This window comes from Bombina bombina, chromosome 10, assembly GCF_027579735.1.
Source record: "Bombina bombina isolate aBomBom1 chromosome 10, aBomBom1.pri, whole genome shotgun sequence".
Classification (NCBI taxonomy): domain Eukaryota; kingdom Metazoa; phylum Chordata; class Amphibia; order Anura; family Bombinatoridae; genus Bombina; species Bombina bombina.
The window spans coordinates 206,614,829-206,640,976 of record NC_069508.1 but is presented as its reverse complement, the minus strand read 5'-3'; the positions used below and the strand labels follow the sequence as shown (position 1 = coordinate 206,640,976).

At 31.1% G+C, this 26,148-nt stretch overlaps 1 protein-coding gene across 14 annotated transcripts in view; it reads left to right on the top strand.

The window, feature by feature from the left end:
* DOCK7 (dedicator of cytokinesis 7) overlaps window positions 1-26,148 on the top strand; it is a 695,569-nt gene that overhangs the window by 232,751 nt on the left and 436,670 nt on the right. For all 14 annotated transcript variants that reach the window (XM_053693655.1, XM_053693653.1, XM_053693652.1 and 11 more), the window contains exon 15: window positions 16,174-16,291. In XM_053693655.1, coding sequence (XP_053549630.1) covers window positions 16,174-16,291 — 118 coding nt within the window. The remainder of the gene's footprint in view (window positions 1-16,173; window positions 16,292-26,148) is intronic.

Sequence of the window (26,148 nt, the reverse complement as noted above, 5' to 3'; positions counted from 1 at the left end):
ATTAATACTATGTTACAAGCTCGTAAATCTGTCTCTAGAAAGATTTATTATAGAGTTTGGAAGACTTACATTTCATGGTGTTCTTCTCATAAATTCTCCTGGCATTCTTTTAGAATTCCTAGAATTTTACAGTTTCTTCAGGATGGTTTGGATAAGGGTTTGTCTGCAAGTTCCTTGAAAGGACAAATCTCCGCTCTTTCGGTTTTATTTCACAGAAAGATTGCTATACTTCCTGATATACACTGTTTTGTACAGGCTTTATTTCGTATTAAGCCTGTCATTAAGTCAATTTCTCCTCCTTGGAGTCTTAATTTGGTTCTGAAGGCTTTACAGTCTCCTCCATTTGAACCTATGCATTCTTTAGACATTAAACTACTTTCTTGGAAAGTGTTGTTCCTTTTGGCCATCTCTTCTGCTAGAAGAGTTTCTGAGTTATCTGCTCTTTCTTGTGAGTCTCCTTTTCTGATTTTTCATCAGGATAAGGCAGTTTTGCGGACTTTTTTTTCAATTTTTACCTAAGGTTGTGAATTCTAACAACATTAGTAGAGAAATTGTTGTCCCTTCCTTATGTCCAAATCCTAAGAATTCTTTGGAGAGATCCTTACATTCTTTGGATGTGGTAAGAGCTTTGAAATATTATGTGGAAGCTACTAAAGATTTCAGGAAGACTTCCAGTCTATTTGTTTTATTTTCTGGTCCTAGGAAAGGTCAGAAGGCTTCTGCTATTTCCTTGGCTTCTTGGTTGAAACTTTTGATTCATCAAGCTTATTTGGAGTCGGTTCAGGCCCCACCTCAGAGAATTGCAGCTCATTCTACTAGATCAGTCTCCACTTCGTGGGCTTTTAAGAATGAAGCTTCAGTTGATCAGATTTGCAAAGCGGCAACTTGGTCCTCTTTGCATACATTTACTAAATTCTACCGTTTTGATGTATTTGCTTCTTCGGAAACAGTTTTTGGTAGAAAAGTTCTTCAGGCAGCTGTTTCAGTTTGATTCTTCTGCTTTTGATTTAAGTTTTTTTCTTTCAAAAATGAAAATAAACTTATTTCTTTGGGTTGTGGATTAATTTTTTCAGCGGAATATGGCTGTTGCCAATTACATGAAAGAAAACATAATTTATGTAAGAACTTAACTGATAAATTCATTTCTTTCATATTGGCAAGAGTCCATGAGGCCCACCCTTTCTATGGTGGTTATGATTTTTTGTATAAAGCACAATTATTTCCAAATTTCCTTTTGTTGATGCTTTCTACTCCTTTCTTTATCACCCCACTACTTGGCTATTCGTTAAACTGAATTGTAGGTGTGGTGAGGGGTGTATTTATAGGCATTTTGAGGTTTGGGAAACTTTGCCCCTCCTGGTAGGATTGTATATCCCATATGTCACTAGCTCATGGACTCTTGCCAATATGAAAGAAATGAATTTATCAGGTAAGTTATTACATTAATTATGTTATATATACTCATAGTAACACATAAATATATCTGTATAAACACATAGTAACGCATAAATATATATGTATATACACATAGTAACACATAAATATATATGTATATACACATAATACCACATACATATATATGTATATACACATAGTAACACTTAAATATATATGTATATACACATAGTAACACATAAATATATATGTATATACACATAGTAACATATAAATATATATGTATATACACATAGTAACACATAAATATATCTGTATAAACACATAGTAACGCATAAATATATCTGTATAAACACATAGTAACGCATAAATATATATGTATATACACATAGTAACACATAAATATATATGTATAAACACATAGTAACGCATAAATATATATGTATATACACATAGTAACACATAAATATATCTGTATAAACACATAGTAACGCATAAATATATATGTATATACACATAGTAACACATAAATATATATGTATATACACATAATACCACATACATATATATGTATATACACATATTAACACATAAATATATATGTATATACACATAGTAACACATAAATATATATGTATATACACATAGTAACACATAAATATATATATGTATATACACATAATAACACATAAATATATATGTATATACACATAGTAACACATAAATATATCTGTATAAACACATAGTAACGCATAAATATATATGTATATACACATAGTAACACATAAATATATCTGTATAAACACATAGTAACACATAAATATATATGTATATACACATAGTAACACATACATATATATGTATATACACATAGTAACACATAAATATATATGTATATACACATAGTAACACATAAATATATATGTATATACACATAGTAACACATAAATATATATGTATATACACATAGTAACACATAAATATATATGTATATACACATAGTAACACATAAATATATATGTATATACACATAGTAACACATAAATATATATGTATATACACACAGTAACACATAAATATATATGTATATACACATAGTAACACATAAATATATATGTATATACACATAATAACACATACATATATATGTATATACACATACTAACACATAAATATATATGTATATACACATACTAACACATAAATATATATGTATATACACATAGTAACACTTAAATATATATGTATATACACATAGTAACACATAAATATATATGTATATACACATAGTAACACATAAATATATATGTATATACACACAGTAACACACAAATATATATGTATATACACATAGTAACAGACAAATATATATGTATATACACATACTAACACATAAATATATATGTATATACACATAGTAACACATAAATATATATGTATATACACATAGTAACACATAAATATATATGTATATACACATAGTAACACATAACTATATATGTATATACACATAGTAACACATAAATATATTTGTATATACACATAGTAACACATAAATATATATGTATATACACATAGTAACACATAAATATATATGTATATACACATAGTAACAGATAAATATATATGTATATACACATACTAACACATAAATATATATGTAAATAAGTATAGTAACACATAAATATATATGTACATACACATAGTAACACATAAATATATATGTATATACACATAGTAACATAAATATATATGTATATACACATAGTAACACATAAATATATATGTATATACACACAGTAACACATAAATATATATGTATATACACACAGTAACACATAAATATATATGTATATACACATAGTAACACATAAATATATATGTATATACACATAATAACACATACATATATATGTATATACACATACTAACACATAAATATATATGTATATACACATAGTAACACATAAATATATATGTATATACACATAGTAACACATAAATATATAGGTATATAAGCATAGTAACACATACATATATATGTATATACACATAGTAACACATAAATATATATGTATATACACATAGTAACACATAAATATATATGTATATACACATAATAACACATAAATATATATGTATATACACATACTAACACATAAATATATATGTATATACACATACTAACACATAAATATATATGTATATACACATAGTAACACATAAATATATATGTATATACACATAGTAACACATAAATATATATGTATATACACATAGTAACACATAAATATATATGTATATACACATAGTAACACATAAATATATATGTATATACACATAGTAACACATAAATATATATGTATATACACATAGTAACACATAAATATATATGTATATACACATAATAACACATAAATATATATGTATATACACATAATAACACATAAATATATATGTATATACACATACTAACACATAAATATATATGTATATACACATAGTAACACATAAATATATATGTATATACACATAGTAACACATAAATATATATGTATATGTATATACACATGTAAACAAATAAATATATATGTATATACACATGTAAACAAATAAATATATATGTATATACACATAGTAACACATAAATATATATGTATATACACATAGTAACACATAAATATATATGTATATACACATAGTAACACATAAATATATATGTATATACACATAGTAACACATAAATATATATGTATATACACATAGTAACACATAAATATATATGTATATACACATAGTAACACATAAATATATATGTATATACACATAGTAACACATAAATATATATGTATATACACATAGTAACACATAAATATATATGTATATACACATAGTAACACATAAATATACATGTATATACACATAGTTACACATAAATATATATGTATATACACATAGTAACACATAAATATATATGTATATACACATAGTAACACATAAATATATATGTATATACACATAGTAACACATAAATATATATGTATATACACATAGTAACACATAAATATATATGTATATACACATAGTAACACATAAATATATATGTATATACACATAGTAACACATAAATATATATGTATATACACATACTAACACATAAATATATATGTATATACACATAGTAACACATAAATATATATGTATATACACAGAGTAACACATAAATATATATGTATATACACATAGTAACACATAAATATATATGTATATACACATACTAACACATAAATATATATGTATATACACATAGTAACACATAAATATATATGTATATACACAGAGTAACACATAAATATATATGTATATACACAGAGTAACACATAAATATATATGTATATACACAGAGTAACACATAAATATATCTGTATATACACATAGTAACACATAAATATATATGTATATACACATAATAACACATAATTATATATGTATATACACATAGTAACACATAAATATATATGTATATACACATAGTAACACATACATATATATGTATATACACATAGTAACACATAAATATATATGTATATACACATACTAACACATAAATATATATGTATATACACATAGTAACACATACATATATATGTATATACACATAGTAACACATAAATATATATGTATATACACATAGTAACACATAAATATATATGTATATACACATAGTAACACATAAATATATATGTATATACACATAATAACACATAAATATATATGTATATACACATAGTAACACATACATATATATGTATATACACATAGTAACACATAAATATATATGTATATACACATAGTAACACATACATATATATGTATATACACATAGTAACACATAAATATATATGTATATACACATACTAACACATAAATATATATGTATATACACATACTAACACATAAATATATATGTATATACACAGAGTAACACATAAATATATATGTATATACACATACTAACACATAAATATATATGTTTATACACATAGTAACACATAAATATATCTGTATATACACATAGTAACACATAAATATATATGTGTATACACATAATAACACATAAATATATATGTATATACACATAGTAACACATAAATATATATGTATATACACATAGAAACACATAAATGTATATGTATATACACATAGTAACACATAAATATATATGTATATACACATACTAACACATAAATATATATGTATATACACATAGTAACACATAAATATATATGTATATACACATAGTAACACATAAATATATATGTATATACACATAATAACACATAAATATATATGTATATACACATAGTAACACATAAATATATATGTATATACACATAATAACACATAAATATATATGTATATACACATAATAACACATAAATATATATGTATATACACATAATAACACATAAATATATATGTATATACACATAATAACACATAAATATATATGTATATACACATAGTAACACATAAATATATATGTATACACACATAGTAACACATAAATATATATGTATATACACATAATAACACATAAATATATATGTATATACACATAGTAACACATAAATATATATGTATACACACATAGTAACACATACATATATATGTATATACACATAGTAACAAATAAATATATATGTATATACACACAGTAACACATAAATATATATGTATATACACACAGTAACACATAAATATATATGTATATACACATAGTAACATATAAATATATCTGTATATACACATAGTAACAAATAAATATATATGTATATACACATAGTAACACATAAATATATATGTATATACACATACTAACACATAAATATATATGTATATACACATAGTAACACATAAATATATATGTATATACACATACTAAACACATAAATATATATGTATATACACATAGTAACACATAAATATATATGTATATACACATAGTAACACATAAATATATAGGTATATACACATATTAACACATAAATATATATGTATATACACATAGAAACACATAAATATATATGTATATACACATACTAAACACATAAATATATATGTATATACACATAGTAACACATAAATATATATGTATATACACATAGTAACACATAAATATATATGTATATACACATAGTAACACATAAATATATATGTATATACACATAATAACACATAAATATATTTGTATATACACATAGTAACACATAAATATATATGTATATACACATAGTAACACATAAAAATATATGTATATACACATAATAACACATAAATATATATGTATATACACATAGTAACACATAAATATATATGTATATACACATAGTAACACATAAATATATATATGTATATACACATAGTAACACATAAATATATATGTATATACACATACTAAACACATAAATATATATGTATATACACATAGTAACACATAAATATATATGTATATACACATACTAAACACATAAATATATATGTATATACACATAGTAACACATAAATATATATGTATATACACATACTAAACACATAAATATATATATGTATATACACATAGTAACACATAAATATATATATGTATATACACATAGTAACACATAAATATATATGTATATACACATACTAAACACATAAATATATATGTATATACACATAGTAACACATAAATATATATATGTATATACACATAGTAACACATAAATATATATGTATATACACATACTAAACACATAAATATATATGTATATACACATAGAAACACATAAATATATATGTATATACACATACTAAACACATAAATATATATGTATATACACATAGTAACACATAAATATATATGTATATACACATAGTAACACATAAATATATATGTATATACACATAGTAACACATAAATATATATGTATATACACATAATAACACATAAATATATTTGTATATACACATAGTAACACATAAATATATATGTATATACACATAGTAACACATAAAAATATATGTATATACACATAATAACACATAAATATATATGTATATACACATAGTAACACATAAATATATATGTATATACACATAGTAACACATAAATATATATACACATAGTAACACATAAATATATATGTATATACACATAGTAACACATAAATATATATGTATATACACATAGTAACACATAAATATATATGTATATACACATAGTAACACATAAATATATATGTATATACACATAGTAACACATAAATATATATGTATATACACATAGTAACACATAAATATATATGTATATACACATAATAACACATAAATATATTTGTATATACACATAGTAACACATAAATATATATGTATATACACATAGTAACACATAAATATATATGTATATACACATAGTAACACATAAATATATATGTTTATACACATAGTAACACATAAATATATATGTATATACACATAGTAACACATAAATATATATGTATATACACATAGTAACACATAAATATATATGTATATACACATAGTAACACATAAATATATATGTATATACACATAATAACACATAAATATATATGTATATACACATAGTAACACATAAATATATATGTATATACACATAGTAACACATAAATATATATGTATATACACATAGTAACACATAAATATATATGTATATACACATAATAACACATAAATATATTTGTATATACACATAGTAACACATAAATATATATGTATATACACATAGTAACACATAAAAATATATGTATATACACATAGTCACACATAAATATATATGTATATACACATAATAACACATAAATATATATGTATATACACATAGTAACACATAAATATATATGTATATACACATAGTAACACATATATATATATGTATATACACATACTAACACATAAATATATATGTATATACACATACTAACACATAAATATATATGTATATACACATACTAACACATAAATATATATGTATATACACATACTAACACATAAATATATATGTATATACACATAGTAACACATAAATATATATGTATATACACATAGTAACACATAAATATATATGTATATACACATACTAACACATAAATATATATGTATATACACACAGTAACACATAAATATATATGTATATACACATAGTAACACATAAATATATATGTATATACACATAGTAACACATAAATATATATGTATATACACATACTAACACATAAATATATATGTATATACACATAGTAACACATAAATATATATGTATATACACATACTAACACATAAATATATATGTATATACACACAGTAACACATAAATATATATGTATATACACATAGTAACACATAAATATATATGTATATACACATAGTAACACATAAATATATATGTATATACACATAGTAACACATAAATATATATGTATATACACATATTAACACATAAATATATATGTATATACACATAGTAACACATAAATATATTTGTATATACACATAGTAACACATAAATATATATGTATATACACATAGTAACACATAAATATATATGTATATACACATAATAACACATAAATATATATGTATATACACATAATAACACATAAATATATAGGTATATACACATACTAACACATAAATATATATGTATATACACATAGTAACACATAAATATATTTGTATATACACATAGTAACACATAAATATATATGTATATACACATAGTAACACATAAATATATATGTATATACACATAATAACACATAAATATATATGTATATACACATAATAACACATAAATATATATGTATATACACATACTAACACATAAATATATATGTATATACACATAGTAACACATAAATATATATGTATATACACATAGTAACACATAAATATATATGTATATACACATAATAACACATAAATATATATGTATATACACATAATAACACATAAATATATATGTATATACACATACTAACATAAATATATATGTATATACACATAGTAACACATAAATATATATGTATATACACATACTAACACATAAATATATATGTATATACACATACTAACACATAAATATATATGTATATACACATAATAACACATAAATATATATGTATATACACATAATAACACATAAATATATATGTATATACACATAGTAACACATAAATATATATGTATATGCACATAATAACACATAAATATATATGTATATACACATAGTAACATAAATATATATGTATATAAACATAGTAACACATAAATATATATGTATATACACATAGTAACACATAAATATATAGGTATACACACATACTAACACATAAATATATATGTATATACACATAGTAACACATAAATATATATGTATATACACATAGTAACACATAAATATATATGTATATACACATAATAACACATAAATATATATGTATATACACATAATAACACATAAATATATATGTATATACACATAGTAACACATAAATATATATGTATATACACATATTAACACATAAATATATATGTATATACACATAGTAACACAGAAATATATATGTATATACACATAATAACACATAAATATATATGTATATACACATAATAACACATAAATATATATGTATATACACATACTAACATAAATATATATGTATATACACATAGTAACACATAAATATATATGTATATACACATACTAACACATAAATATATATGTATATACACATAATAACACATAAATATATATGTATATACACATAGTAACACATAAATATATATGTATATACACATAGTAACACATAAATATATATGTATATACACATAATAACACATAAATATATATGTATATACACATAGTAACACATAAATATATATGTATATACACATAATAACACATAAATATATATGTATATACACATAGTAACACATAAATATATATGTATATACACATAGTAACACATAAATATATATGTATATACACATAATAACACATAAATATATATGTATATACACATAGTAACACATAAATATATATGTATATACACATACTAACACATAAATATATATGTATATACACATAATAACACATAAATATATATGTATATACACATAGTAACACATAAATATATATGTATATACACATACTAACACATAAATATATATGTATATACACATACTAACACATAAATATATATGTATATACACATAGTAACACATAAATATATATGTATATACACATAGTAACACATAAATATATATGTATATACACATAGTAACACATAAATATATATGTATATACACATAATAACACATAAATATATATGTATATACACATATGAACACATAAATATATATGTATATGCACATAATAACACATAAATATATATGTATATACACATAGTAACACATAAATATATATGTATATACACATACTAACACATAAATATATATGTATATACACATACTAACACATAAATATATATGTATATACACATAATAACACATAAATATATATGTATATACACATAATAACACATAAATATATATGTATATACACATAGTAACACATAAATATATATGTATATGCACATAATAACACATAAATATATATGTATATACACATAGTAACATAAATATATATGTATATAAACATAGTAACACATAAATATATATGTATATACACATAGTAACACATAAATATATATGTAAATAAGTATAGTAACACATAATGTATATACACATAGTAACACATAAATATATATGTATATACACATAATAACAATGTATATACACATAGTAACACATAAATATATATGTATATACACATAGTAACACATAAATATATATGTATATACACATAGTAACACATAAATATATAGGTATACACACATACTAACACATAAATATATATGTATATACACATAGTAACACATAAATATATATGTATATACACATAGTAACACATAAATATATATGTATATACACATAGTAACACATAAATATATATGTATATACACATAGTAACACATAAATATATATGTATATACACATAATAACACATAAATATATATGTATATACACATAATAACACATAAATATATATGTATATACACATAGTAACACATAAATATATATGTATATACACATAGTAACACATAAATATATATGTATATACACATAGTAACACATAAATATATATGTATATACACATAATAACACATAAATATATATGTATATACACATAGTAACACATAAATATATATGTATATACACATACTAATATAAATATGTATATACTCGTACTGACACATATATATAGTTTATATATATATATATATATATATAGCAAAACAGGAAACAGCACTCTCTGGACTTAAGTAAAAAACAAGTAGTTTATTCAGTAACGTTTCGGGGAATGCTCCCCTTCATCATCGGTCTGAAGTCCAGAGAGTGCTGTTTCCTGTTTTGCTACATTTCAACTACTCTAGCACCCTGGCCCTTGGAGAACTGTGTGTGAGAGTGCAACTGACTCTTTTTGCTATATATATATATATGCATAGTAAAACACATATACGAATATACATATATATATTTGCTGCCATCGCTGCGCTACTTTTCTCACAGCGTGAGAAAGAGACACCATTGAAGCCTTTGATAGGCTGCTCTTGTAAGTACAGTGCTTCCCAGCGTTCGCAATGCTCACAACCTGTAATATTAGTGCACATTAGCATGTGCTGGAATAACTCAGTGGAGCGCAAATATGATTTTCACAAAAGCGATAATATTAGTGGTCCACTTGTAATCTGGCCCATAGAGATCTAACACATTAAAGAGATATAAAGGTCAAAAAGTCAGTTTCTTCATAATTAAAGGGACATGAAACCCAAATTTTTGTCTTTCATGATTCAGATAGAGAATACAATTTCAAACAACTTTCCAATTTACTTCTATTATTTAATTTGCTTCTTTCTCTTGTTATCCTTTTCTGACATTTTATCTAGGAAAGTTCACGTGCAGCAGAGAACCTAGGTTCTAGCTGTTGATTGGTGGCTTCATATATAAACTGATTGTGATTGGCTCACCCATGTGTTCAGTTAGAAACCAGTAGTGCACGGCTGCTCCTTCAACAAATGATACCAAGAGAATAAAACAGGTTAGATAATAGAAGTAAATTAGAAAGTTGTTTAAAATTGTATTCTCTATCTGAATCATGAAATACATTTTTTGGGTTTCATGTCCCTTTAAGACGGGGCAAACAATGTTAACTTTCCAATATGCTTCTATTATCTAATTTGCTTCACTCTCTTGGTATCTTTGTTGAAAAGCATACATAGGTAGACTCGGGATAACCAATGTAATACTGGGATCTAGATGCTGATTGGTTTTTACGCATAAAGGCATTTTATCATTGGCTCACCAGATAAGTTCAGCAAGTTTCAAATAACGCATTTCTGCCCTGGAGCTGATTTTAACTGTGTTTAACCCTATCGTGGTGTTTAAACACATAGTTGTATCCAAGCTGTAGTGCAATAATAAAGTGCTGTAATACACAAGATCATTTTCATGTTTGCACTTTTACATACTACTATATATATTTAGGCATTGTATCTTTGCACTAGCATGTCCCTTTAAAACGAATATCCTTTTTTTTTGTTGGAGATGCTCATGCTGTAATCAGCCTTGACACGGCCCAGCAACCAGACATGATGTCTCAATCTAAAATGTAAACATGACCTCCGTATTTGAGGTTATTTTAAACATGCAAAACTATCTTTTCCACCACTGGTAGATTTCACTTGTATCCATCGTATCATATCTGAGTAAAAAGACTTTTGTATAGGAATCTTTATTTGTCGTTGGGTTAAATGAGGTAGAACAATCAAGCCATTTGCCAAGAACGTGCTTTGCCAATTTCCCAGTGCTGCCCGTGAATGATGAGCCAATTATCAAAATACAACTTCTTTTTTTTAAAGGGACAGGAAAGCCATAATTACGCATTCATGATTCAGACAGAATGTGCACGTTTCCATTAGAGCATATATAAATAGGCTGAGGAGAGTACACCTATGGAATCGTTATGTTCTGCATTAACAACACAGATAACATTTCTTCTTCAGGCTTCAGCAGTATTAAAAGCAGAGGCATTTTGGGATTGATATTGATGAAACAGCACACAGACAATCATGGCCGAAGCTAAAAAAATATTTATGTAAAACAAGCCCAAGAATATGGGGTTTAGTGCCTGCAAAGGAGTAAAACACATATGTAAAGTACTGCTCCAGAGCTACAAGCCTTGCAGCTGCCACTCTTGATTCGTTCACGAGCTGTGTCTTGATCCGGAGCTACAAGTCGTCATGCTGCCACCTCAGCGAGACTTTACATATCTGTTTAACCCTTTTGTAGGGGGTTAAACACAGAGTTACGTACCATAAATAACTACCAACTTTTCACTTTAGGTTGTCATTTTAAAGGGACAGTCTAGGCCAAAATAAACTTTCATGATTCAGATAGGGCATGTAATTTTAAACAATTTTCCAATTTACTTTTATCACCTATTTTGCTTTGTTCTCTTGGTATTCTTAGTTGAAAGCTTAACCTAAGAGGTTCATATGCTAATTTCTTAGACCTTGAAGGCCACCTCTTTTCAGAATGCAACAGTTTTTCACCACTAGAGGGTGTTAGTTCATGTATTTCATATAGATAACACTGTGCTCGTGCACGTGAAGTTATCTGGGAGCAGGCACTGATTGGCTAAACTGCAAGTCTGTCAAAAGAACTGAAATAAAGGGGCAGTTTGCAGAGGCTTAGATACAAGATAATCACAGAGGTAAACAGTATATTAATATAACTGTGTTAGTTATGCAAAACTGGGGAATGGGTAATAAAGGGATTATCTATGTTTTAAAACAATAAAAATTCTGGTGTAGACTGTCCCTTTAAACTTCAGGATTACCTGTGCAATGGTGCACTTTATCTGCCGGAACACTTCTCCTAATGATACAGCCATTTTCTAAGCATTTAGTTTGTTTTTAATTTATGTTTTTTTATGGCAAATATTATAAAATCAAATGATCAGTTATGTGTAGTAAAACAACTTTGCAGTACAATTGCATTATTTATTTTGCCCTCTTTTCATGTGATTTAACTCTAATGAGATACATGCATGTTTATTAATGCCCAGTGATCACTTTTACCACAGTGATTTATTATTATTGTTTGTTTATAAAGCGCCAGCATTTTACGCAGCGCTATACAAAGGTACATTATAACCATAAGGGTACAATACAATAACAATATGTAGTACTGTACATTAGTGCACTTACATTGACAAACATATAGAAAAGGAGAGGAGCGTCCTGCCCTTAAGCACATTCAGTTGTAGATGCACTTTTATACAAAGTGAGCTACAGTTATATACCTGGCTATGAAAACTTATATAGGGGCTTTATTTTAAAGAGGGGCTTCTGGGCTTTAAAACAAGAAAATATAGCGCCTCAAAGCCGGTTCAGTGCTTTAACGTGTATTTATTTATTTTAAATTTACTTTTATCATCAAATTTGCTTTGTTCTCTTGGTATTCTTTGTTGAAAGCTAAATTTAGGTAGGCTCATATGCTAGTTTCTAAGCCTTTGAAGGAAGTCTCTTCTCTCAGTACATTTTGCAGTTTTTCACAGCTAGACAGCGCTAGTTCATGTTTGCCTTATAGATAACATAAATAACTCCACGGGAGTGAGGGCAATGAGTCAGCGCTGATTGGCTTAAATGCAAGTCTGTCAAAAGACCTGAGATAAGGGGGCAGTCTGCAGAGACTTAGCTGCAAGGTAATCATAGAGGTAAAAAGTATATTTCTATAACAGTGTTGGTTGTGCAAAACTGGGTAATGGTAAATAAAGGGATTATCTATCTTTTTAAACAATAACAATTCTGGAGTAGAATTTCCCTTTAAGGGAGCTCAGAAGCTTCAGGGGTTTAAATATTTACCCCCCCCCCCAATCCAACTCTCTTAAAGGGACACTGAACCCAATTTTTTTTTTCGTGATTCAGATAGAGCATGAAATTTTAAGCAACTTTCTAATTTACTCCTATTATCAAATTTTCTTCATTCTCTTGGTATCTTTATTTGAAATGCAAGAATGTAAGTTTAGATTCCGGTCCATTTTTGGTGAACAACCTGGGTTGTCCTTGCTGATTGGTGGATAAATTCATCCACCAATAAAAAAGTGCTGTCCAGAGTTCTGAATGTAAAAAAAGCTTAGCTGCCTTCTTTTTCAAATAAAGATAGCAAGAGAACGAAGAAAAATTGATAATAGGAGTAAATTAGAAAGTTGCTTAAAATGTCATGCTCTATCTGAATCATGAAAGAAAAAATTTGAGTTCAGTGTCCCTTTTAAGTCCTGTGGAGCTACCCTGCGGTTCTGTGTTTATGGGGCTTGATGATATCACCACGCCCATGCGGATTCCCTCAGTTATGTAGTAGGCGTGCTCGTGAGGGGGGCGATTTACTCTGAAAGCAACCTCCCTCAGGATCTCTGCCGCTGTGTGTTGTAGAGTGAGATGCTTTGTATAGATTTTAGTGCTTTAGAAAAAGGAAATGATTAAAAACTAGCAGATTTTTTTGTGCTTGATTAATGAAATATAAAGCAATGATCTCTCATGATATGTTCTAAGTCATTTTCTCTCCATCACACAGAAATCTTCTCTATGTGTATCCACAAAGCCTTAATTTTGCAAATCGCCAGGGATCTGCACGGAATATAACTGTGAAAGTCCAGTTCATGAGTGGGGAGGATCCAGCCAATGCCCTTCCAGTAAGACAGATATCTCAAATGTTTATCATTCTCATATTCTATTGTTCTTTAGTCTGTGCAAACCCTACTCTACTCTAATGGAATAATTAGACTTGTTCACTAAACGGATGCCGACAATGGCTGTGAGCAGTGACGGAGTCTTAATAAAACAGACTACAGACATTTTGTTCACAATGCTCAAGTCTAGCAATAACACAATGCTCAAGTCTAGCAATGATACAATAACACAATGCTCAAGTCTAGCAGTAACACAATGCTCAAGTCTAGCAGTAACACAATGCTCAAGTCTAGCAGTAACACAATGCTCAAGTCTAGCAGTAACACAATGCTCAAGTCTAGCAGTAACACAATGCTCAAGTCTAGCAGTAACACAATGCTCAAGTCTAGCAGTAACACAATGCTCAAGTCTAGCAATAACACAATGCTCAAGTCTAGCAGTAACACAATGCTCAAGTCTAGCAATAACACAATGCTCAAGTCTAGCAATAACACAATGCTCAAGTCTAGCAATAACACAATGCTCAAGTCTAGCAATAACACAATGCTCAAGTCTAGCAATAACACAATGCTCAAGTCTAGCAATGATACAATAACACAATGCTCAAGTCTAGCAATAACACAATGCTCAAGTCTAGCAATAACACAATGCTCAAGTCTAGCAGTAACACAATGCTCAAGTCTAGCAATAACACAATGCTCAAGTCTAGCAATAACACAATGCTCAAGTCTAGCAATAACACAGTGCTCAAGTCTAGCAGTAACACAATGCTCAAGTCTAGCAATGATACAATAACACAATGCTCAAGTCTAGCAGTAACACAATGCTCAAGTCTAGCAGTAACACAATGCTCAAGTCTAGCAGTAACACAATGCTCAAGTCTAGCAATTACACAATGCTCAAGTCTAGCAATAACACAATGCTCAAGTCTAGCAATAACACAATGCTCAAGTCTAGCAATAACACAATGCTCAAGTCTAGCAGTAACACAATGCTCAAGTCTAGGAGTAACACAATGCTCAAGTCTAGCAGTAACACAATGCTCAAGTCTAGCAATTACACAATGCTCAAGTCTAGCAATAACACAATGCTCAAGTCTAGCAGTAACACAATGCTCAAGTCTAGCAATAACACAATGCTCAAGTCTAGCAATAACACAATGCTCAAGTCTAGCAGTAACACAATGCTCAAGTCTAGCAGTAACACAATGCTCAAGTCTAGCAGTAACACAATGCTCAAGTCTAGCAGTAACACAATGCTCAAGTCTAGCAGTAACACAATGCTCAAGTCTAGCAGTAACACAATGCTCAAGTCTAGCAGTAACACAATGCTCAAGTCTAGCAATAACACAATGCTCAAGTCTAGCAGTAACACAGTGCTCAAGTCTAGCAATAACACAGTGCTCAAGTCTAGCAATTACACAGTGCTCAAGTCTAGCAATAACACAATGCTCAAGTCTAGCAATAACACAATGCTCAAGTCTAGCAGTAACACAATGCTCAAGTCTAGCAATAATACAATGCTCAAGTCTAGCAATAACACAATGCTCAAGTCTAGCAATAACACAATGCTCAAGTCTAGCAATAACACAATGCTCAAGTCTAGCAGTAACACAATGCTCAAGTCTAGCAGTAACACAATGCTCAAGTCTAGCAATAACACAATGCTCAAGTCTAGCAATTACACAATGCTCAAGTCTAGCAATAACACAATGCTCAAGTCTAGCAATAACGCAATGCTCAAGTCTAGCAATGACACAATGCTCAAGTCTACCAATGATACAATGCTCAAGTCTAGCAATAACACAATGCTCAAGTCTAGCAATAACACAATGCTCAAGTCTAGCAATTACACAATGCTCAAGTCTAGCAATTACACAATGCTCAAGTCTAGCAATTACACAATGCTCAAGTCTAGCAGTAACACAATGCTCAAGTCTAGCAGTAACACAATGCTCAAGTCTAGCAATAACACAATGCTCAAGTCTAGCAATAACACAATGCTCAAGTCTAGCAATAACACAATGCTCAAGTCTAGCAATAACACAATGCTCAAGTCTAGCAATAACACAATGCTCAAGTCTAGCAATAACACAATGCTCAAGTCTAGCAATAACACAATGCTCAAGTCTAGCAATAACACAATGCTCAAGTCTACCAATGATACAATGCTCAAGTCTAGCAATAACACAATGCTCAAGTCTAGCAATAACACAATGCTCAAGTCTAGCAATAACACAATGCTCAAGTCTAGCAGTAACACAATGCTCAAGTCTAGCAATGATACAATAACACAATGCTCAAGTCTAGCAGTAACACAATGCTCAAGTCTAGCAGTAACACAATGCTCAAGTCTAGCAATAACACAATGCTCAAGTCTAGCAGTAACACAATGCTCAAGTCTAGCAGTAACACAATGCTCAAGTCTAGCAATAACACAATGCTCAAGTCTAGCAATAACACAATGCTCAAGTCTAGCAATGACACAATGCTCAAGTCTAGCAATAACACAATGCTCAAGTCTAGCAATAACACAATGCTCAAGTCTAGCAATAACACAATGCTCAAGTCTAGCAATAACACAATGCTCAAGTCTAGCAATAACACAATGCTCAAGTCTAGCAATAACACAATGCTCAAGTCTAGCAGTAACACAATGCTCAAGTCTAGCAGTAACACAATGCTCAAGTCTAGCAATAATACAATGCTCAAGTCTAGCAATAACACAATGCTCAAGTCTAGCAATAACACAATGCTCAAGTCTAGCAGTAACACAATGCTCAAGTCTAGCAATAACACAATGCTCAAGTCTAGCAGTAACACAATGCTCAAGTCTAGCAATAACACAATGCTCAAGTCTAGCAATAACACAATGCTCAAGTCTAGCAATAACACAATGCTCAAGTCTAGCAATAACACAATGCTCAAGTCTAGCAGTAACACAATGCTCAAGTCTAGCAGTAACACAATGCTCAAGTCTAGCAGTAACACAATGCTCAAGTCTAGCAATTACACAATGCTCAAGTCTAGCAATAACACAATGCTCAAGTCTAGCAGTAACACAATGCTCAAGTCTAGCAGTAACACAATGCTCAAGTCTAGCAATAACACAATGCTCAAGTCTAGCAGTAACACAATGCTCAAGTCTAGCAGTAACACAATGCTCAAGTCTAGCAATAACACAATGCTCAAGTCTAGCAGTAACACAATGCTCAAGTCTAGCAGTAACACAATGCTCAAGTCTAGCAATAACACAATGCTCAAGTCTAGCAATAACACAATGCTCAAATCTAGCAATAACACAATGCTCAAGTCTAGCAATAATACAATGCTCAAGTCTAGCAATAACACAATGCTCAAGTCTAGCAGTAATACAATGCTCAAGTCTAGCAATAACACAATGCTCAAGTCTAGCAATAACACAATGCTCAAGTCTAGCAGTAACACAATGCTCAAGTCTAGCAGTAACACAATGCTCAAGTCTAGCAATAACACAATGCTCAAGTCTAGCAATAACACAATGCTCAAGTCTAGCAATTACACAATGCTCAAGTCTAGCAATAACACAATGCTCAAGTCTAGCAATAACACAATGCTCAAGTCTAGCAATAACACAATGTTCAAGTCTAGCAATAACACAATGCTCAAGTCTAGCAATAACACAATGCTCAAGTCTAGCAATAACACAATGCTCAAGTCTAGCAATAATACAATGCTCAAGTCTAGCAATAACACAATGCTCAAGTCTAGCAATAACACAATGCTCAAGTCTAGCAGTAACACAATGCTCAAGTCTAGCAGTAACACAATGCTCAAGTCTAGCAATAACACAATGCTCAAGTCTAGCAGTAACACAATGCTCAAGTCTAGCAATTACACAATGCTCAAGTCTAGCAGTAACACAATGCTCAAGTCTAGGAATAACACAATGCTCAAGTCTAGCAATAACACAATGCTCAAGTCTAGCAGTAACACAATGCTCAAGTCTAGCAGTAACACAATGCTCAAGTCTAGCAATAACACAATGCTCAAGTCTAGCAATAACACAATGCTCAAGTCTAGCAATAACACAATGCTCAAGTCTAGCAGTAACACAATGCTCAAGTCTAGCAGTAACACAATGCTCAAGTCTAGCAATAACACAATGCTCAAGTCTAGCAATTACACAATGCTCAAGTCTAGCAGTAACACAATGCTCAAGTCTAGCAATAACACAATGCTCAAGTCTAGCAATAACACAATGCTCAAGTCTAGCAATTACACAATGCTCAAGTCTAGCAATTACACAATGCTCAAGTCTAGCAGTAACACAATGCTCAAGTCTAGCAATAACACAATGCTCAAGTCTAGCAATAACACAATGCTCAAGTCTAGCAATAACACAATGCTCAAGTCTAGCAATAATACAATGCTCAAGTCTAGCAATAACACAATGCTCAAGTCTAGCAATAACACAATGCTCAAGTCTAGCAATGATACAATAACACAATGCTCTAAGTATTTTATTATTACTTATAACGTGTCACCTGCACCAGACGTATTAATGGTTAAAAGGGACTGAAACTAATTTTGTTTTCACGATTCAGACAGAGCATACTGTTTAAACAAAAAAGTTTAAATTTTACTTCTATTATCAAATTGACTGTTTTCTTGTTATCTTTTGTTGAAAAGCAGGGGTGTGCACGGGTCTGTAGCACTATATGGCAGTAGTTTTGCAAGAGCACTAGATGGCAGCTTTATACCATGAGAACTAATAACATTTAACAGTAGAAATAAACTCAAAACCTTTTTTAAAAGTAAATGCTCTGTCTTAATCATAAAACAAAATGTAGGTTTCATTACTCTTTAAATATGGTTCTCTGTTTAGGATGCTGCCTAAAAAATACCAGTCATGCTAATTAGCATATATTTCCATAAATAATCATTAAGAAAATTAAGTTGATAGGGATGATTTTTGTTTAAAATTAGATTCCACACTTATTATTCTTATTCTTTCTGATCTACCAGCTGTGCCAGTACCATACCAGCTGTGCCAGTACCATACCAGCTGTGCCAGTACCATACCAGCTGTGCCAGTACCATACAGCTGTGCCAGTACCATACCAGCTGTGCCAGTACCATACCAGCTGTGCCAGTACCATACCAGCTGTGCCAGTACCATACCAGCTGGCTTGTAACCCTAATTCTGATAGCCTTGAAGTGAATGAAACATTTATAAACTGGTGGTGAGTGAACAGAAGAAAAATTTAAATCAAATCAGTATTTGGTGTGACCACCCTATGCCTACAAAACAGCGTCAATTCTCCTTCGTACACATTTGCACAAAGGAACTAGTCAGGTAGGTGGTTCCAGACATCTTGAAGAACTAACCACAGTTCTTCTGTGCATTTGGCAGCCTCAGTTGCTTCTGTCTATTCATGTTATCTCAGACAAACTCAATGATGTTAGATCAGGGCTCTGTAGGGGCTGTACTATCACTTCCAGGACTACTTGATCTTCTTTACACTAAAGATAGTTCTTAATGACTGTGTCTGTATGTTTGGGGTCATTGTTATGCTGCAGATTACACTTGGGGCCAATCAGATGCCTCTGTGAGGGTATTGCACTATGAAAAAGTATCTGCCTGTACGTCTTAGCATTAATGAGACAATTCTGACCAAATCCCAAACTCCATTTGCAGAAATGCAGCCCCAGACTTGCAAGGAACCCCCACCATGTTTTACTTTTGTCTGCAGACAAACTGCCTTCTGCTACAATATTTAAAATTTTGACTCCTCAGTCCAGAGTACCTTCTTCCATTTTCTCCATCCCATTCTTCTGTTTTGTGCATAGTTGAGTCACTTGGCCTTGTTACCACGTCAGTTTTGTTTTTTTGGCCGCAAGTCTTCCATGATGACCACTTCTGACCAGACTTCTCCGGGCAGTAGATGTGTTTACTAGGGTCTAACTGGTTTCTGACAATTCTCAGCTGATGGCATTGCTGGACATCTTCCGATTGTCATAGGAAGTAAGCATGATGTGTCTCATCTGCTGCACTAAGTTTCCTGGACTGACCAATGCATCTAAGGCTTTCACCTTTGCATGTTTCTTTGTGTTTTTTCAGTAGAGCTTGGACTGCACGTCCCTGTCTGCCTTGAAATTTCTGCCCAGAGATACCTTGTGTCTTGTCTCTGTGCTCAGTCTTGCCATGGTGTACTGCGTCTGACACTAAACTGTCTTCAGCAACCTCACCTTGTTAGTAGAGTTTGGCTATTCCTCAGTCTGTTTTAATCCTCCTAAACAGCTGTTTCAGTTCATGATCAGTTAACCTACATATTAAATTGATGATTATTAGCACCTGTTTGGTAAAATTGTTTAACCATGCTCCTGATTATATGCATACAAAATCCCTGACTTTGTGCACAAGCACCTAGAAACCTTTATGCTATTTTGAAGGCAAAGGGTGGTGACACCAAATATTGATTTAGGTTTCCTTCCATAAGGCAGGGAGAGTCCACGACTTCATTCCTTACTGTTGGGAAATACAACACCTGACCACCAGGAGGCGGCAAAGACACCCCAGCCAAAGGCTTAAATATCCCTTCCACTTCCCCTATCCCCCAGTCATTCTTTGCCTTTTGTCACTATAGAAGGTGGCAGAGAAGTGTCAGAAGATATGGATAGTCCTGTAATGGGTATGTTCCCTTCAAGAAAGGACTGGAGTTTTAAGTAATCATGTCAAACACTCAGTGAGAGTATTGATTAAAGTTAGAGTCTGGAGATGCAGGGAACGTTTTTCTGCGAACCCATCCAGACTGTCGCTAACCGCTCCTTAACAATCACGTGTTGACGAATTTCACTGCTTGCTGTTACACACTCAAGTCTATTTCAGATGCGCTGCTGCGAGATTGTCACACTTGAGAGGCTGTGCCTGTTCCACAGCATGGATCCTGTAGAGTAAACCCGTTTTTTTTTACATATACACTTTAAAACACTATACAGTATCCCAGTGTGGCTCCTTTATACCTTATTTAAACAGCTTGGGGATTTATATCTGCTTAATGTGAGAGTTATTTTTGGCTCATAGACTTGTGTTTTTTGGCTTGGAACAAACAGGTTTCACTTTAGTTTTTGAAGTGTTGCGCAGCTCATAATAGCTTAGCTCCCTTTTTCATAGCAGGGGAAGTCCTGTCTTAAGCACCACGTGACCGTGTGCAGTCTCTTTCATTTCCTAAGATCCTGCTGCAGACGACATTCCTGAGGAGAGCGTTTTCACTGTTAGCTGTCTGGGTCTAGGAGGTGATGAGTACTCCTGCCATTGGGAGTATTAAGGTGCTGTTTTTTTAAATAAAAGCGTTTCCTTTTGTTTGTCCTTCTCTGGGTATATACAAGGCTATGGAGGACTCTGATACTACATTAGAAGGTTCTTCTCCTTCTGTACTGATTATTAATTCCTGTTTGTATTGTGAGGTGGCCGTGGTTTGCCCGCCAGCTCAGATTTGTTCCATTTGCCTAAACACTGTTCTAAAGTCTAAGAATGAGACAAGCCTGCTAATGCTCATAGTGCTATTAGCCCCTCTACTTCTCAGGAATCTGGGTCCCAAGAAATTACTACCCTTTCTGAGATTTCTGCTTTGCAATGTGACTAAATTAGGGTTCCTCCCTAAGGTGGTGTCAGATCGTAACATTAATCAAGAGATTGTTGTTCCTTCCTTGTGTCCTAATCCTTCAGCGAAGCAACGTTTACTACCCTTTCTACATTTCCCGCTCCACATGCAGTTCCCCATGGCTCATCTAATCCTCCTCCTGGAGGGGGCCTTTTTCTAACGGACTTTACCGCAGTTACAATCGGTAGTGTCTGAATGCCTTACCTCGCTCTAACAAACGCAAGAGAAAGGTTAAACATAGTTCTCCTGACCTAGAGTCATCTAAATATTTGTCAGATTTAGCTACTACGTCCCAGGTATCCGAGGATGAGTAAACCTCTGTAGCTTCAGAGGGTGAACTTTCTGAGTCGGAGTCTTCCATTTCTAAACCTCCTTCTGCGGAGGAACCCTCCTTTAGATGTAAAATTGAGCATCTGCGTTTTTTTATTAAAGGAGGTTCTGTCTACGCTAGAGGTTCTAGAGGCTACCCTTCCTGAAGAAACTAAGATCCCTAAATTAGACAGGGTTTATGAAGATAGGTAGGTCCCTCTGTCTTTTCCTGTGCCAATTTAGATGGCGAACATTATTAGTAACGAATGGGAAAGCGTTGGAACTTCTTTTTCCCCCTCGTCTACTTTTTAAAAATTATTACCGGTCCCTGACTCTCAATTAGATTTGTGGGGCTCCATCCCTAAGGTGGATGGCGCTATCTCTACGCTGGCTAAGCATATTTCTATCCCTCTGGAGAATAGTTCTTCTTTTAGAGAGCCTATGGATAAGAAAATGGAAACTTTTCTGAGGAAGATGTTTAAACATACAGGTTTTTTATTTCAACCGACAGCAGCTGTAGCCGCGGTTGCTGGAGCAGCTACCTACTGGTGCGACACTCTGTCGGAGCTCATTGAGGTGGAGACTCCCCTCGAGGATATTCAGGAGAGAATTAAAGCACTGAAAATTGCTAACTCTAACGCTAATATGCAGATTATTCTCATAAATGCAAAGGCTTCTGGCTTTGCGGTTCTAGCCCACCGGGCTCTCTGGTTGAAGTCTTGGTCTGCGGATATGACTTCTAAATCCAGACTCCTTTCTCTTCCCTTCAAGGGGAAGATTTTATTCGTTCCAGGGCTGGACTCCATTATCTCTACGGTTACCGGAGGGAAAAGTGCCTTCCTACCGCAGGATAAGAAAAATAGACCTAAGGGATGGCAATTGTCTAATTTTTGTTCCTTTCGTGCTGACAAGTCACAACGACAGCAATCCTCACCCAAGTCCAAATAGCCCAAGAGTACTTGGAAGCCGGCTCACTCCTGGAATAAGTCCAAACAGACTAAGAAGCCTGACAAGAACAAATCGGCATGAAGGGGCAGCCCCTGATCTGTGATCGGATCAAGTAGGGGGCAGACTGTCTCTTTTTTTCAGAAGCTTGGTTCCAGGATGTACAGGACCCTTGGGTCCTGGAGGTTGTATTTCAAGGATACAGGATAGGGCTCAAATCTCATGTGCCCAGGGGCAGATTCCTACTCTCCAGTCTGTCTGCAAGACGAGAAAAGAGGGCTGCCGCCTTAGGTTGCTTACGGGATCTCTCCTCTCTAGGAGTAATTATCCCAGTACCTACAGCAGAAAGAGGTTTGGGGTCTTATTCAAACCTTTTCGTGGTTCCAAAGAAGGAAGGAACTTTTCATCCAATTCTGGACCTAAAGTGCCTAAACAAGTTTCTGAGTGTTCCCTCTTTTAAGATGGAGACAATATGGTCAATCCTTCCTCTGGTTCCGGAAGGTCTGTTTATGACCACAATAGACCTGAAGGATGCATACCTTCACGTCCCGATTCACAGGGAACATTTTCAGTTCCTGAGGTTTGCTTTTTTGGACCAGCACTTCCAGTTCATAGCTCCTCCGTTTGGCTTAGCTCCTGTTCCAAGGATATTTTCGAAGGTTCTGGGGGCACTTCTAGCCATTGCCAGAACACAAGGTATTGCAGTAGCGCCTAACCTGGACGATATCTTGGTACAGGCACCATCTTTTCATCTAGCGGAAGAACATTCAGAGTCCCTTCTCAATCTTCTTCGATCACATAGATGGAAGATAAAAATCTATAGTTCTCTTACTTCAAGTACAAGGGTGAATTTCCTGGGGACAATAATAGTCTCCATGTCCATGAGAATACTCCTCACAGATCAGAGATGTTGCAAGCTAACTTCTGCATGTCTTGCCCTCCAGGCCTCCTTGAGACCCT